General features: G+C 48.4%; 1 protein-coding gene across 2 annotated transcripts in view; it reads left to right on the top strand.

Annotated features, from left to right (window-relative positions):
• LOC146857534 (uncharacterized) overlaps positions 1-18,557 on the top strand; it is a 364,382-nt gene that overhangs the window by 98,337 nt on the left and 247,488 nt on the right. For both annotated transcript variants that reach the window (XM_085648076.1, XM_085648077.1), the window contains exon 4: positions 702-806. In XM_085648076.1, the coding sequence (XP_085504202.1) occupies positions 702-806 (105 nt within the window). The remainder of the gene's footprint in view (positions 1-701; positions 807-18,557) is intronic.

Below are 18,557 nucleotides of genomic sequence, written 5' to 3'. Positions count from 1 at the left end.
CTTTTCTCTCCTTCTCAGAACTTTGCATCATTTTTCAACCTGGAAAGGTACTACTTGGGTACCTAACAGGCCATAGTTGAGTAAGAATAAAATATGTTAGCTGAGTTGATGGGAACATGGAAGAGGAGTCATGATGTGCTGGAAGGTTTCTCATTAAAACTAAGAAAGTAAGCAAGCAAGCATATATACTAGGTGCCCTGGGTGCTGAGTGTAACAAAGAAGAGCGGGCCAGATTTAGGGGGGGGGGGTTACTGGTGCCTAATCAGCCCTGTAAAGAACATGAAGAGATGACCTGCATTTTCCAGAATGCAATGCATGATGTTTTCTTTTGCAGATTTCATGTGATGCTGTGCCACGACCAGAACTGAATCTGCACTTAATGCACTAGAACGTGTATCACATATCACTCCAGGAATATTGTCATTGTGTGTCATTAATAACACAGTGCCCCAGCTTGCCAGACGTGGCAGTTTCAGCACTTGTGTGGCCTTCATTTAAAAAAGCAGGCAATGTATCAGCGGGTTCTACAAGGCTTGAACCAGTTAAATGTATGACGCAGCAGTGCTTAAAAAATCAGAAGAGATTAAAACAAGCGTTCATCCTACTCAGTATAACTCTCATGTCATACTTTAGAAGTGCTTCAGTTTGTGATATTTAACATGTCTGTTCTCTGTCATGTAGTTCAAATCTTTCTTTTACAGAACCACAATCACAGATGGGAGTTACAGCTGGATGCGTAGCTGGCATCGCAGCAACACTTGTATTGCTGATCGGTTTTGCGGTATACACAAAGTTTTTTAAAACAGGTAAGCAATGTTTTTTTGATTTTTAAATGTGTTATTAAGAATTATTTCTGATTTATTCAAATGCTTCAGTTAGCAGGGTTGTCTTAAATGATGTGGAACTCGAGCCTTTCCATAATATTCTAAGTGGGCTTGGGGTCAAGAGTTTTAAGACACCCATAGTATGTCACAGCCATCCCAACTACTAGGCGTAGGGATTCATTTAGAACTTCGTGAGTGAGCGAGTGACTTGACAGTGATCATTTCTCAGAACTTGAAGTGTTTAATTCCAGAGTTGCATGATGCTTTTTTACAGCCACTGAGTGTTGTCCCCTGTTTCAGTGGCTGCCTCCCTTCTGCTTTTTGTTCTGGTGCAAATCTCTCACTGTGCCTCTCCCCACAGAGCCCGCCGGGGCAACAGAGGCCTTGCCTCCACTCACAATGCTACAGCCTGCCTGCCATATTTTGAGTTAACCACCTTATTGGCAGGTTAATTTTTGATAGAATTGGTTGCTTCAGCATGATGTGACCACCTTCGTCAACGGGCCCCAATCTCATGGCAGCTGGGCATTCCTTTCTGTTTTTCAGAAAGAAAGCAGTTTTTTCCTGTTCATGGGGTCTATGGGTTATTTTCTCTGCCCATTGAAGATCTGTGTCCTCCAGGTGCAGCAGTCCTGCGGTGCCTTGGCCATTGTTACCGTACACAGTATGGTGGCATCACAGGTCTGGTGGCATGGTAGCTTCTGCTGTGCCAAGCTCTAAATAAAGGACAATTTATGTAGATATGTTTTATTTCCCATCAAATCGTCCACTAGAACCAGGTTCCTTTTTTATGTGGAAAAGGCGATCATTGGTAAAAGTAAATGTTCTTTAAATGCTTTCTAAGGCTGCTTAGTATAACTTGTTCCAAAATTAATAAAGTCATGGAGGAGGTGTGGGCTGCAGCCGACCAAGATGGCTGAGTTCAAACTGGAATGGCATGGTGAGCAAAAAAACGATGGATTTAGGCCCAGATCTCTGTACTGGGGTGAATGTATGACATTGTTCTGCATTCTGTCCATCAACTGTTGTTTTTGCAGCAGCCGACCAAGATGGCTGCCTGACACAGAAGCCACATCATCTGTATACATCCATCCTCTCATTGGCCTGATTGCCAGATGCTCCACGTGTAGCCCCTGAGGGATCAGCTGGCAGCCTCACGCTGCCCCAGTTGTGAATGTGTGGCTGCTGTAGGCGCTGAGGCAGACATAGCTGGGCCTGGAGGCGGGCCTTCATGGGCTGCGGCCTACTTGCCTGCACCTATCCTGTGCCCTTGAGGCGCTGTGGCCAGGTGGCCTGTGTGTTGGGGGCACTGCGGGTTTTATGTGGCCTCCCCCCCACCCCTTAAGAAGACAATCCTGCGGTGGCTGGCGATGCCAGTGGTCACAGAATGGAGCTGGCAGGAAATGTGAGACCGCGCAACTGGGCCAAGCCCAGCAGGAGATACATGATTGAGCAGTCCGGCTGGGGATGGCCCCGGGGGCTCTCTCGCGCTGTGCCGAAGGACTGATCCACGGCTCCCCTCCTTGCCTGGAACCTCGAGGAAGTGTGGAGGGCAGCCAGTGGTGTGGTGACCAGAATGGGCTGGGGCCTGATGCCGCCTGGGCTGATGCTCAGGGGTGAGGGGGCCTGGGGCCTTTCTGCCGACCTGCAGCCCTGGCTTGTGCCAGCATGTCCTGGGATATGACAGCCCCTGGGTGTGCGCCGTAATTGAAGAGTCTGTCCTTATCGGCACCAGGAGTGTGTGCCCTGCGTTGCGTTTTGAGCAGAGGTCCTTGACCTTGTCAGGTGGCCACTTCTGGGTGGTCTTTCCTCACCTGCCCCCCTCCTGTAATTTTACCAACCTTGCTTTGTGATTGCGGGACTCCTCTGATCATCCCCTGTATGATTAATGAATCGTGAACTGCAGTGAGCGACCCTTGCAAATCCAATACTCAACATTGTGGGATCTCCTGATCTGTGGAACCTGGGCATCACTTAGCTGCATGCTGCATTGTCTGGCAGACTTGGTCCCGGTGCAGAACATGTCTTTCTAGTTCCTGGACTATTGGTGTGAGGACATCTCCCAGCGGCATGTGTGTACCTTGGATCTCCTTTAGCTGGAGGAGCCTGAGGGGTGTGGGCGTCCTGGTGGCAACGCTCGCCTTCTGGCCCACTGCCACTGCACCCTGCTGGCCCACTGCCACTGCACCCTGCTGGCCCACTGCCACTGCACCCTGCTGGCCCACTGCCACTGCACCCTGCTGGGATCCTGCTGCTGTGATGCTCTCTGCTCTGCTTTTCGTCGGCGCATCTGCTTGCCCCAGTGGCAGTATGCACCTTTGCGCTATTGAATGAATGGCATTCGGGACCACGTCTGGGGTGGTCCTTGACTGGCACAACTCTTTGAATGCTTTTACTGCCCTTTTGTGAGTCCTGATTCCTAAAGAGTCAGGCCTGCCTTGCTTGAATAGGGGACTCTGCCTCAGCAGTTGAGGGCGAGATGAGACGAGAAGCAACCCAAGCTGGGTTTCGAACCTCACAAAGGTGCAGCCCGCAAAAACGAGACTGGCTCTGTAACTCCTCATGTAGGAAATCTCTCCACTGACTCAGACCCTCATGCCCTGTTGCTCCAGATGAGTTCTAGCCTCCGATGCATACATTCTAAAATTGATCATCTGACTGGCCATCTCGATAGGCAGGAGGCTCACCTTACAGGGCAGGAGACGTGAACAACCGATGCAGAGCAGCGCCTTTCCTCATTGGAGGCGGATAAGGCAACTTTACCATCCGACTCTCAAAAACGTTGTGCTGAGTTACTAAGTGTATCTGTAAAGAGCGAAGACTCGGAGGCCCACTTTCGAACTAACAACTTGCGCCCGAATTCAACGATAACAGGAAGATGGAACAGTTCTTTGAAAATTTGCTATGTGAACTGTATGATGCTGACTTCTTTAAATGCTTCGTTGTGGAGCGAGCTCACGGCTCTCTGAGCCCACATCCTACACCTGGTGCACCTCTTCGCCTTATCATTGCCAGACTATTAAACTACCATGACCGGTCACTGTGCTTTAGCTGGCTCGAAACAAGGGTGCACTCTCATACCAGGGCCCCAAGCGCTCTATCTTCCTGGACTTTACCTTTGGGGTGCAGGGGGCTCCGCAGGTCTTCCGGGAAGTGAAGGGTCTTCTCCATGACCACAATAAACGTTATGCCATGTTAAATCCAGCTTGCCTCCGATGTAAACGGAATGGTAAAATGACTGTGTTCATGTCGCTAGCTGAGGCCCTCCGAAGCATCAGTTTGAGGTATGTACCTGACATCGTCGCAGCACCAGATCCTCCATGGCTGGCAGTGACACTGGACTTTCAGACACCATGAGTCCCGATTCTTGATCTAGTAGGGCTCCTTCATCTTTTTCTGCCTTTGGCTGAACGACTGGTACCCAAAAGACTTTATTTGCTGTTATCTTTGGCTCTAACTTGCAATCATACTTCCAGTAACGTTGCTCAGTATTGAAACATTTTTGGTTTCTTAAACTGTTGTGCAGATTGATACCTACCACCTCCAGGTGTATGTCAGCGGGTGGCTTGCCCTTCCGCCCCAACCCTGTGGAAGCCACTGCTACAAATATGTTTCTTAATGGTGATATGGTGACCAGACCTTCATGTTTGTTGTGTGGGTGGGGTGGTTGACTGCATTGAGTTTCCCCCGGTGCAATGCACGGTCAATCTTTTAATATTAACACTAGGTTTTGGTTTATTTCTGTCCCTTTACTAATGCCATTGTTTCTATTCCTAGGGTTTTCACTCATGGAGGGTGTGATCAGTGAGGGTGGAGGAAGGATGAGGAAGTTATATTTAATGTTATGTCTCCTTTATGGTTCACTGAACTGGCTGCTGGCCTCCTACTGGTTGTTGGATCTTTGAGTGGTTGTTTACATGTGACTGCTGAGCAATTTACGGGGCCCATCTGGCCCTTCTTATTCTTCGGGTTCCTACTCATGCCATTCTCCGCACCTTTACATGGCTCTACATACCAGTAAGGTGACTGATATTAACCTGGTATATTGGAATGTGTGAGGCCAGGGCGACCCACGGAAAAAGCACAAGGTACTAGTCTGTTTGACACTTCATAATATTCATATCGCACTATTACAAGAGATGCACCTCAAGTGGTGGTGCCTTTTGCTAGTAACTGGGCCTCCCATTGTTTTTTTTCTAATTATTTTGCCTACATGAGGAGGGTGGCTCTCCTGGTTAGGAAGGGACTTCCTGTCCACCAGCTGGCGGAGGTCTCTGACCCACAGGGCAGGTATGTTATCTTGCAGCTATCAATGCAAGGGAAGCATTTCACCATCATTAACACCTATGGGCCAAATACTGATGACCCAGACTTTGTCTAGGTCATCTTGAAGCACTGTGTAACTCTATCCCCCTGTAGTGTTCTATGGGGCGGGGATTTTATTCTTGTGCTGGATCAGGATGCAGATTGCTGTAATTCAGCTTCATGTGCCCACTGTGCTGCAGCAAGTGCAGCTGACGACCTTATGAATATTAATGATCTATTTGGTATTTGAAGGATTCATCACCTGGGAATTAGAAAGGGGCCGCATATTTCGGTCCAAGAGTCTGGGATAGATTGGACTACTGGTTAGACACTCATGACGTCTTTAGTTGAGTTACGTGGGTAGAACATTTGCCTAGGGCCCTCTCCAATCTCGCTCCAGTCATACTCACCTTTTCCCTCCCAGCCTCAAAACATACTGCATGCGCATGGAAACCCTCTCCCCAGGCACTATTGGATCCAGGCATTCGATTGGATCTTCAATGCGATGTAACTGAGTTCTTTGCGGCTAATTATGGTTCGGTGGAGTTAATAGGTACGAAATGGGAAACTTTTAAGATGTAAAAAAGGAATGTGTATATCTAAACAATTCTCGATCCGGAAAGGCCTACGGCGTCAGTTAGAATTACTGAAACAACAACTCCATCAACTGAAGCAGAACATTGATAAGGCTTGCCATCCACATTTGGCTGCGGCACTCTAGACTGCCCTAATTAAATACTATGCCCTGGCCGACAGCGAAAGCACACACTTCTACCAATATGCTACAGGTTGTGCGAATGGTGAAAGTGATGGGCATGGCCAGACATGGGGTCATTTGTTGCGACGGTTGCGCTGATTTGCGATGACGGCACTATAATATTTGACACTGAGGGCGAACCTCCTTCCTCCCAGCAATCACATACCTCAGAGAGTACAAGGCCGGAACCTTAGATGATATTACTGCCGCAGTAAGTGGGCTGCCTACCTGTAAAACTCCAGGGAGTGACCGCCTTCCCTCTGAGTTGTATAAAAACCTTTTTGGATCTCCTTACTCCTCGGCTCTTACAGGTGTACGATGAGGTGTTATGAACTGGCTCTTTGCCTTCTTCCTTATGAGAAAACATTTTAATAACACTTCTAAAGCCAGACAAACCTCTGGATTGCCTGGATTCCTACTGCCCCCTCTCATTAAGCAATCCTGGCGCCAAAATACTTTGAAAAGTGTTGGCTAACAGGCTGATCTTGTTACTCCCTGACCTCACCCCGCCCGACTAGGCTGGGTTCATCCCTAACCACTCCATTTCTCATAACCTCAGGTCACTTTTCTCCCACTTGCACTAGCTGAGGCTACACCAAGAAGTTGCCTCCAAAGGTGATGACTGTTTCGAGTGGCCCTTTCTATTCATGGTCCTGTGCAGAATCGGGGTCCCAGATCTCTTATTTGGCCATTAGTACCCTACTCATCTTCTGGACTTGATTGGAGAGTCTCCTCGACAATTTCGCAGTGAAATAGGCACAATAGTATGTACACAGCAGGCCTGGATCCGATTAGAAACTAAGCTTTGCCACCAGACCTTTTACTCCCCCATGCAACTGGTCATTCAGTCCCCATTGCACTAAGGGAAAGACTAGCTGCTCAGAGAGTGTTGTGCTGAGTTATAATGGAAATGGATGTTTTTTTCCCTGATGGGCAATTCTGTGAGAGACTAACCACTGGAACTGATAAACCGGTGGACACACTCATCCTGTTCACTTTCTTTTGCATCCGGTAGGTCTCTAGGATTATTATCCAGAATTCCCAGCAGCACCATCTGAATGTAAGACACTTACACTCTTCCTCGCGGTATCTTCCTCATGGCAGAAGGTGTGCCAAAGGCAAGCCCATCTGCGCCCGTCAGAGACACAACCGCGGCCAGCACCAGAAGCCCTGGATCTCCGGAACCCCGACGATACATCTCTGCCGCCCTCCACGCACTCAACCCCGGAAGACTCAACGGTTGCCAAAGAGCCACATTGAACACCACCCAAGGATAGTTCTCCTGCAGACACTGCCGACGATCCTTCACCATCAACTGCGCCCCCAAGATCGCCGAGAACTCGCTGGACTCCCGCAACACCGGCACCCTGACTTGCATCCTCCTCAACGTACAGTCCCTACACAGATACGCCATAGAGATCTGGGACCTGCTCGACACCCTCTCGCCCGACGTCGCCTTCCTCACCGAAACCTAGGGACGAATGCCACCTCTGGCCCCAACATCGCCACCGCCATCCCCGACGGATACAAGATCCAGAGAAGGGACCGCCCACACCGGCCAGGAGGAGGACTCGCCATCGCTCACAAGACCTCCCTTCGACTCTCCACCTCCAACACGAGCGACCCCCACTCCAACACAGAACACCTCCACTTCCAGATCCAGACCAACCCCAGGACCACGCTATGGGGCACCCTCACCTACAGATCCCCCGGATCACGCACACAGTCCGCAACCACCATCGCCGACCTCGTTGCACCCCACACCATCGCTTCCACGGACTACATCCTACTCGGAGACCTCAATTTCCACCTCGACAACCGCAGAGACCCGACTCCATCACCCTCCTCGACAAACTCTCCAACCTCGGACTGAAGCAGCTTGTCACCAGCTCCACGCACAGAGCTGGACACACCCTCGACCCCATCTTCGCAGGAGGGACAAACATCCATTTCCACCATACCCCACAGCCCCCCTGGATGGACCACCACGGCGTACACTTCACCTTCAACACATCCACTGGGCCAAACCCCCCCCCCCCATTGCCCGCCTCGAAGGAACTGGAGCAAGATCTCAGAGGAGCACCTCAACGCCACCCTCCTCCTAGACCCACCCCGCACCACGACTGACGCCAACGCCGCAGCCCAAGAACTTCAATTCTGGATCGCCAGCTGCACCAACAAACTCGCACCCCTCTGCCACCCCAGCAACCAACGCCCCCTGAAAGCAGCTTGGTTCTCCAAACAGCCAGGCACTCCTGCAGACACCTTGAGAAAACCTGGCGAAACCGAAAGACCACAGAAGACCTGAACAACTACCAGAACACCCAGAAAGAATACCACCAGCGTTTAAGAGACACCAAGCAGACTTTCATCAGGAACAAAATCCACACCAACGCAACGAACTCTAAAGAGCTCTTCAACATCATACAGCAATTCACCAAACCCCCAAGCGAAGCCACGGACATCACACCATCCCATGAACTCTGCAACAAGCTCAGCTCCTACTTTCATCAGAAAATCAAGGCCCTCTACGACAATTTCAGTGAACAGATGCCGGACACCACCCCACGCCCCACCTCCACCGACAAAGAGCCGATCATCACCACCTGGAACCCTGCCACTGTCGAACACACCACTGTGACCATGAAGAACACACACTCAGGAGCTCCCACGGACCCCTGCCCACCGCACATCTACCACAGGGCAGTCCCTGCCATTGCAACCGAACTTGGACGCACCATCAATGCCTCCTTCGAATCTGGCATCTTCCCCGACGACTGGAAGCGGGCGGAGGTCAAACCTCTCCTCAAGAAGCCCACGGCCGACATGACAGACCTGAAAAACTACCGGCCCATCTCTCGCCTCCCCTTCGCTGCAAAAATCACTGAGCGACTCGTAAAAACCCAGCTGACCGCCTTCATCAAAGACAACTCCATCCTAGATGCCTCCCAGTCTGGATTCCGCAGCAAGCACTGAGACGGCCCTCCTTGTTGCCACCGACGACATCCGCATGCTACTAGACCAGGGGCACTCTGCAGCCCTCATCCTTCTAGACCTCTCTGCAGATTTCAACACCGTCTCTCATCGCACCCTCGCAGTCAGACTACATGATGCAGGGATACGAGGAACAGCTCTCTCCTGGATCCGATCCTTTCTCTCCGACAGAACCCAGAGGATCAGACTCCCTCCTTTCCTCTCTGAACCCACACTGATCAACTGTGTGGTTCCCCAAGGATCATCACTCAGCCCTATGCTCTTCAACATTTACATGGCCCCTCTCGCCGCCATCATCAGACAGCACGGGCTCAGCATAGTGTCTTACGCCGACGACACCCAGCTCATCCTCTCCCTCACAAAGAACCCCAAGGACACCAGACTTTGCTTCCAGGAAGGAATGAGAGATGTGGCCGCCTGGATGAAAAGCAGCTGCCTGAAGTTCAACTCGGAGAAGCCTGAAGTCCTCATCCTCGGACCCTCCACCTCCGCCTGGGACAACACCTGGTGGCCCTCCGCTCTCGGGAGTCCACCCACCTCGACAGACCATGCAAGGAACCTCAGCATCATCCTCGACTCCTCCCTCACCATGAACCGCCAGATCAACTCCATCGCCTCCACCAGCTTCAACTGCATTCGGATCCTCCGCAAGACCTTCAAATGGATACCCCCAGAATGCATAAAAACTGTCACCCACGCACTCATTACCAGTAGATTGGACTACGGCAACGCCCTCTACCCCGGAATCAATAGAAATCTCCTACACAGACTACAGACCATCCAGAACGCCCCAGCCAAACTCGTCCTTGGAACCCCATGGCACGAACACATGACCCAGCACCTACGTAACCTCCACTGGCTCCCCGTCGAGAAGAAAGTTACCTTCAAACTGCTCACCCACGCCTACAAGTCCCTCCACAATATCGACCCAAATACCTCAATGAGAGGGTCTCCTTCCACGTACCCAAGAGGAACCTTCGCTCCACGGAACTCTCCCTTGCAGAGATCCCCCGCATCCACAAAACCAGAACAGGAGGAAGAGCTTTCTCCTACGTTGCAGCCAAAACCTGGAATGAGCTCCCAGTGAACATCAGACGCTCCCCCACCCTCCACACCTTCAGGAAGAACCTCAAGACCTGGCTCTTCGAATGATCCAGAGCTGCACCCCCCCACGCCTTGAGACCCTCATGGGTGAGTAGCACACTTTATAAATCCACTGATTGATTGATTGACTTTATATCTCCTCTTTATGCTTCTGTGCAAAATGAGATGTCGCTGGGTTCGCAGTATGTCAGGGCTAAGTGGGAGGCGTCTTTGGGTAAATCTATCTCCGTCAAGGAGTGGACGGGCACGTGGGGTCTGACACAATCTCTTCCCCCAATGGCAAGCTTCTTCTTATACATTTTTGGTTTCTTCATCAGACATGTTACATTCCGTCTAAACTGTGTAAATATAAGCTGTGTGCTGATGCTGAGTGCGATAGATGTCATATGGGGGAGGGTGATTTCATGCACTTAGCCTGGCTTTGCCCCCCTATTTCGGCATACTGGATTGTTGTCTTCTTCAAGTTATCTGATATTTTACGCTTGCAACTACACCCGTCTCCAGGGCTGGCCCTTCTCTGTCTCCCGACAAAGATGCCAGACAATAACAAAAAAAATTCTTGCCTTGCCATTGCTTCTTGCTGAAGGCCGATGGCCTGCATGTTGTGCCGGGGACAAGCACCTTCCATCCGGGATTGGCTGTTAGATATGGCACATTGTCAGGAGCAATTTGAAGTATACTACTCCATGCTACCGCTATCTAGCAGGCCCAGGATTATCTGCAGTTAACTGCAGGATTATCTGTTATTGGAAACCCTGGACTCATCATCCTAACTCCAAACTTCTATATTGCATTTTAGTGAGCATATGGCTCTGCCACTGCTAAAATGTGCTGTTGCTAGTCAATTTTCGAAGAATAGTGCTTTCTGGGAGACCATAGTGTTTCACTCTGGATGAAATTGTCGTCTCGGGTGTTGCCCTGCATTTCATTGGACAGGAGTGCCCTCCTGCTTGACCCAGTGAACACTGAATAAGTATCTGAGAGGGCCAGAGCCTCTGAGATCTGCTGCTTGAAACAAGAAAAAAAAGGGTCCATGTTGAGAAGTTTGATTTGGACCAACCAGGGCCTGCACTCTAACTGACTTAGCCTGCAGCACAATCTGGAACTACAGCCTTGTGAACCTAAGTTGCTTCAAAAAGGACTATTGAGTGAACTCTCTGCAAGCTACATGTCAACAGGGCTCACCTAGACTATCACCACCAATAATCCCCAGCCTGGAGGGACTTGTAAGGGTTTTGTCCAAGTGGATTGTGGGAATTGAAGTCCCAAACTTCCAGGGACCATCTTGGAGCTTCCAGACGCATGGAGTAAGACTTGGACACTTTGGGACCCTCAAAGGAACTTCAGGAGGAAGTTTGGAGGTCCGACTTCCAGAGTTTGACCGAGAGGTGGTTGAAACCCGAGCCGGCGAAACCTCACCGAATCCGGCCTGGTGAAGAGCATCTAGAGCTCCGCGAGAAAAAGCTCCTTAAAAGTCCAAAAATAGAAAAGTTGACTGGGACCAGCCGCGAGAGTCAAGCCGCCCACCTTCAACCGCGAGTCGGGCTGGATCTCTGGTTCGCCCAGCTGGGAAGCCTCAGAAGTCTGACTTCCATAGGTTTGACTGGGAGCATGTCACAAGGCAAGCCGGCGAACCCTCACCGAATCCGGACTGGTGGAGAGTTTCGAGGGACTCGGGGAGAGAAAGCTCCTGAAAGTTTCTATATCAGAAGGTAAAAACTTTGACTGAGGCCTACCGCTAGGGGTAGCCACATAGGGCTCCATCACTGTCAACTTGAAACTTTGACTTTGTCCCGGTCTAGCGCAACCATATTTTTCCCAATAGGCACTATATATTTCTATGTGGGATATATTGCTAAATCTTTAAAAATTCATATCTCCTGTTCCCTACGTTGGATTTTTTTTCGTTTTAGTGTCATTTTAAATATAAAAATATTTCCTATATTTAGAAATAGATGTTGGATTTTTATTGTGTGTTATGTCTTATTTGTTCACTGAATTGGTGTATTTAAATGCTTTACGTACCTGTCTTTGAAGTTAAGCCTGCCTGCTCACAGCCAAGCTACCAAGGGTTGAGCATGGGAATAATTTTCTGAGACCAATTCTGAGCCTTAGACTGGGTTAGTGGCCTTATTGCCAGTGGTAGATATATATTTACTACTACTTAAAATCCACTTTTCAACAGTATGCATGGCATATCAATGGTGTGTCATGTCTTCTTTTCACTTTTGTCTGCACCAAGACACGAAGCCTGTAATGGCAGTGTGCGCGAGCTTGGTACAGGGGCCCTTAGGGTTGCTTAGTTTGTGCTGCCATCCTTAGGGACCCTCTTAAAAACCTCAGGCCAGCGGTACTAGGAGTACCATTTATTAGGGACTTTCACAGGGTACCAAAGGTATTGCCAATTGGGGGAACAATTGTACGGGTTTGGGAAAGAGATCTGGCAATGGGGGCCTGGTTAGCAGGTACCCAGTAAACCTCCAGTCGAAATCACATCAAATACCAGGCAAAAAGTGTGAGCGACCATGTCGAAAAGGGCACTTTTCTACACATCCCAAATGCTGTCAGTTCTTTCTAGATGGAGGTGCTGCTCTTTTGCTGGGCTGACCAAAGGCCTTAAGCTGTGTTCTACCCACAAACAGCCCAAACCCACTTTGCTTGATTTTGCTGTCAAACTCAATAATTGTGGAGATTTCATCCTCACTCCCATCTCCAAGTTCCCTTTGTCTGACCTTCTCGTCTCACAGTTGGAGTTACTGGAATCTGAGCATCAAAATCCTGACTGTTTGGAATCCAATGATGAAGAATATGCAGATGTAAAGGACTGAAATGTAGTCTTACCCATGGGACCACAAATAAGCATGCTGTCTAGAAGAAAACAAAGTACATGAAACTGACATGAGAATCCACATCTATTATGCCACAGCTGTATCTATTCCATACCTCTATTCCAAACCTACCTTATCTTCTTAAATCTGTAGCCACTCCCTGGCTGAGGCCTGATACCACTGATACTCTCTGTAATTCCACCTCCTTGTCATCAGGAGAGTCCCTGTTCTTTTGTCCAACCAAAACCATGCCCCTCACACACTCCAGTTTCTGATATGCTGCATGGGAGATTTCTGATAATTGATCAAAAATCAAATCTCTCCAAGATATGAGCAGCAGTAACAGTCTTTCCTCAACATTTTCCAATAGGCTCTGCATCTTGGAATAGTCAGGAGCTCTGTTTCTGATTCTGTTTGTAATCCTGCTGCCCTTTTCCTTAGCCACGTTCCCCTGGTTAAACCTTGATTCGTTAAAAAGATCAATCAAATCTTTTTTTGTCCTAAGCAGTCAAGGTTTTTTGTTCTTATCAAGCTCAAATACTTGAATGGATTTTCATGCTTCTGGTTTTTGAAGGGCTTTTGAATTACATCCTCTAATTCTTCCTCAAACAAGCTAGAGTTAGTGAAATGTATGCTTAGTAGACATGCTTTCTGTGCTGAATCAACTTTCCTTCCACTCAATAACGGCTAGATGATCCTTTTAAATTAAAAACATGCAATATCTGACAGAAACTTTGCTTGAACCTCCAAATCCGGCAGTAATAATGCCACATTTTCACCTTTCTGAATAGTCATAAACAAAGTCTCAAAATCCTTAATCAAGGACTGGGATGTATACACTGAATATATACTAGCGGTCAAAGCAAAGTCTATTTTAACATTATATTTATTGGTTTGTGCACATTTCCACAAATATTAAGGCATGACATAGAAAACTGACAGGAGAGTTCAGGCCCACAATACAGTAGCTGTCATACCAAGGTTAAGGCTCTCTTCAAAGAAGCTTCCTCTCTAATGTCTGCTCGATCAGAAATGTACCTTTTTCCAAGTCAAAATTGTATTCCTGTATATTAAATGTGTTAATAAAGGAACTATTACCAACTCTGAGGGAGCTCTAGATCTCAGTTGATCAGTAGGTACAATCTAAACCTAAACCTGGAAGACAAGGTTTTTCGGGGTCTCTCCATTCTCTTTTTAACATTCCCTCAATAGCAAAATTTGAGAGTAACTTTGGCACTTCAAATGTATTAAATTGCTTGAACCACTCACCACTTGTTGTAGGCTGTTCCTCCTTTTCAGGAAGATTTTAATTTGTAGACATAAGAAATTAAACCTTGAATATCCTTTCTTTGAATATATTTACCCCATTGGACTCCTCCCTGTCATCGTCCTCATATTTGGATGAGGACCAATATGTAGGAATTGAGGAAGGAGATGTACTTGATCTTTGTAAAGAATCAGACCTTACAGGAGAAAATGCAACCTTTTGACTATCTTGCTGTTTATTAAAGGCTACTGAAAAAGATTTAACCAGCACTTGCATCTATTTTTCTGATGGGACTTGCAAAATCCTTCCCTTTTGAGGAATGAGGTGACCCTCCTTAAATCACTTGGTGTCTCTTGTCATCTTGTGTACGGGATAGAGATAAATGTTTTTGCTTTTCTGCATGCTTTCCCATCTTGCTAGACACCAAGCACTAAAAATAAAATGTTATTTATACAGGGTGACTGTTGTCCTTCTTTACTGTTTTTTCAGGACCTATATTTATATATATTTTTTTTGAGTATGCCAATGTTCCAACATAATAGGTTTTAACTATTCCTCAACAACATACATTTTTTAAAAACATAGTTGTAGAGAGGCATTCATACTATTCGGACATACAGCTGTACAAACATGATTGCCTCAATGACTACTGTTTCATTGCTGCCAAGGATTCAGATTGCCATGTGTGACATTTTTATAATTTCAGTGCAATTATGAGTGACATTTCAACGACTATGAGTGACAATTTTCCGCAAGCAAAATCAAGCAATGAAGACCAGGGAAACATATAGATAAAAGAATTTACACCCATTCGAGCAACGAGAAACTCTAAGAAGATCTTAAAACCGCTGTAGAGCACCAGAAATGGAAGGGCACTTAGGTGTGAATGTGCGAGTTGCTCTGCTTCTAAGCACCTCGCACCACTGCCCCCCCCACCCCCCCCGGACCTCCATCCCTCCCTGAGTTCTGGGGTGCTCCCTCTGTTCTATTATGACTCTCTCAAACTCCAGGAGGACACCCAGGCTGCAGACACACTTATAGAAAATGTGTAGGGTCATGCTACATGTGTGAATGTGCGAGTTGCTGTGCTTCTAAACACACTAGTGCCTCTGAGAACCTTTAGCCCTCCCTGGGTTCTGAGGTGCTCCCTCCACCCTACCATGCCTTTCACACTCCTAAGAGGACACCGAGACTGCAGGCACAGAGAGCACGTACAGCCTCGTGCTACAAGTGTGAATTTGCGAGACGCTCTCCTTCTAAGCACCTCACGTCACTACCCCCTAGGACCTCCAGCCCCCCCTTAGTTGTGGGGCACTCCGTCTGCCCTATCATGCCTGTCACACTCCTAAGGGGACACCCAGGCTGCAGGCACAGAGAGCATGTGCAGCCACGTGCTACAGGTGTAAATGTGCAAGGCCCTCTGCTTCTAAGCACCTAAAACCAATGCCCCCGGCACCTCCAGGCCTTCCTGAGTTCTGAGGTGCACCCTCTGCCCTACCATGCCTCGCACACTCCGAAGGGACACCCAGGCTGCAGACACACTTATAGAACTCATGTTGGGTCATGCTACGTGTGTGAATGTGCGAGGCGCTCCGCTTCTTAAATACACCACTGCCACCAATGGCCTCCAGCCCTCCTTGGGTTCTGGGGCGCTCCCTCCGCCCTACCATGCCTTTCACACTCCTAAGGGGACACCCAAGCTGCAGGCACAGAGAGAACATGACAGATGAGCTGCCAGATGAGCTGCCTAAATTGAAAATTAAGAGAGTCAACACAACTGACTCATGGACGCCTCCGCAGACAGGCATGGGCATTGATTGGGCAACAAGTAGCACTAAGCACCTGAGGCACACAGGTCACTATCAACCAGCAGCAGTATTTAAAAAATTTCCCCTCGACTCACTTACACCAAAGATAATTATAACTCTGTCCCGAGCCCCACCATCGCTCAGATCACACCACAGCGCAGCTCTCACAGAGACCTACACAATGATTGACGCTGCTGGGCGCTGAAAGTAATTTGTTATGTTAGAATGACAACAGGTCGGGTCCGTCACCACTGACCAGAGTCACCTGACCATCACCAGCCGGACCAGTTAAAATGAGTTCGTAATCTCTGTGCGACTTCAACTTACGTCACTTGGCTGAGGGCTCGCTCCACTCCTAAAAAAGTACTGTGTATCTAATACTGCAGACAGAGAGTCTAGTATTGAATAAGACATTCGATGCGAAGTGACTAGACTGTGTCTGATCTTCAGCTAACACAGGGCACTAGCAGGCAGCTGATCATGACAATGCTAAAACTGCAAAAGAAACCAACCAAATGTTTAGATTGATAGCGATTATAACACACTTCAGATGGGCACTGACGCACACTTTGTGAGGCTAGGTTACAGGTCCGCTTTGTGGCCGCAACAACAACTCTATGGCAAATGCGCTGCTGCTGCCCACCGGGCTTAGCTGCAGTCTTCTCAGATTCCGACTGCCACCTCTCAGCTGCAGCATAATGGTGTGCTGGATGCTACAGTGGCCACGGTCCGTAGGGGTTGGGTCTGGTCCGGTCGTGGGGCTCAACATTTTGAAAGTTAGTTCTGATACTGTGCGCTGGCGGCACAGCTAGCCTCCCTCAAATAAAATTGCAGCCACCTGCTCGTGCTGCCTCCGGCAACTGTAGGACATATTCTCTTTGTCACAAGTCCAATGACCAGTCACATGGGTGGGCTGATGTCTTGGTAGTAGCCATTGGGCAATACCTAGCCTGACGTCAGTGGTGAAGTTGCCTCAGTGCGGTGTGTCAGGAATCCAGGCTAATATGGTTACAGTGTACCTAGCAGCTTAACCAACCCCTATAGCCTGCTGGAAGCAATGCGCACACCGCAATGCGCTGCCACGCCACCAGCTATGAGTTTCAGTCAGCAATTGGGAATTAAATAGCAGCGTGGTGGCTAAGAGACAGCCGAGGCAGTTGTGATGCCTATAATGCGTGATGCTGCATTTCATTGCCATGGTGCTGACTACCACACGGAAATGCGTTTTTCTAACGCCTGATGCGTGGTACTTGGTAAGGATGCTGTTTTTGTCACCAGGTACTCTCCAAGGAAAATGCTTAGTCATACCTTCCTTTCATTTTTTATTCAAGTCACTTCATCCACTGCACTCTCTGTTTGCTCTTGAGAAGTGTTACCCCTGATAAGTAAAGCAAATCTTACAGTCCTCAGCTTCATCTGTGAGGCAGGCCCTTGCACAGCCAGAGGTCCAGACACTTGAGTGCAAGTATAGACTTGACCCTGCACCGCTTAAAAACAAACAGTAAGCCGAAATCAAATGCTCTTCACGGGCCTCTGCTTCAGCCGGGAAAAGTGTCACAAGGCTTTTTCAAGCACGTACCATACTGGCCCACGAGCGTGTGCGATTCCAGGCTCTGTTTTGGAACCCCGGACAAAAGGACTCTCGCTGCGCGAGCAGTACTACACACTGCAACGCTAGGCGCAAGACCTAAAAAGGAAAGAGAAGGATGTTTCAAGAGGGGGGCTATACAGAGAACAGGGCCCTGTGGTCTGCATGTCTTAATTATTATAGGAGGAGGCGTGGCAGGATATGAGTAGGTAAGGCAGGTGGTGTGTCTAGACTGTCGCTTGGCTGGCGGTGTGTGTAGACTGGCACTTGGCTGGGGGTGTGCATGGACTGGTGCTTGGCTGGTGGTGTGCGTGGACTGGCGGTGTGTTGGTGACTGGTAGCCAGTATGTGTATTGACTTGCTTGAGGTATGTTTGTCAGTTTTCCTATGGTTGGGTGCTTTTGTGGTGTGATTGCTGTGCTAGTCCTGTTGGCATATGAGAATGATGTGCCCTTGAATGGCATTGTTTGTAAATGTAAGTGTTGTATTGTGTTGGGCCCACAGCTGGCAGTGTGAATGTTTTTCTGTGTGTACCGCATTAAAGGACTGTGAATGGACTACAAAGCATAAATGTGAGGAAAGTGTGTTTTTTTAGGCAAAGTTTGAACTTTGCAGGGGATTCTTGGTTAGAATATCTGGTGCGAGCCCCACAGATCACCCCACCGTGGACTCGCCCTGGTGTCTAGTTTTTACAAATTTGCAGTTTTGGTAGGTTTCCCTTGGTGCCTGCTGAGCTGGGGCCCACAATCCAGAGCTAGACACCTTGTGAAAAAACTTGCATTCCGCTGGGTGAAATATGATGTCTCCTAAGGCCCAGCCACACAAGTGAGTTGCCATTTGTATTGGGAGTCATGTAAATACAGAATAGTAGAACAATTGTTATTACTGATTGAATGTTTCTACGTTTGTGCCTTTCAAATGTAAGCAAGTGTTTAACAAAGAAGACGTTTTACAAAATGCCCTCTGAAACACATGCCAATTTGTTTACCCATAAATTCAGAGATGTACAAACAACCGCTGGTCCTAAACTGGTGTACATTTCAGAAATACAGTTTTCCTTCATACCTTTTTTCCATTCCTTA

This window comes from Triturus cristatus, chromosome 3_2 (assembly GCF_964204655.1).
Source record: "Triturus cristatus chromosome 3_2, aTriCri1.1, whole genome shotgun sequence".
In the NCBI taxonomy this organism is placed as follows: Eukaryota; Metazoa; Chordata; class Amphibia; order Caudata; family Salamandridae; genus Triturus; species Triturus cristatus.
The sequence above is the reverse complement of the archived record's forward strand: the minus strand, read 5'-3'. Positions and strand labels throughout refer to the sequence as shown.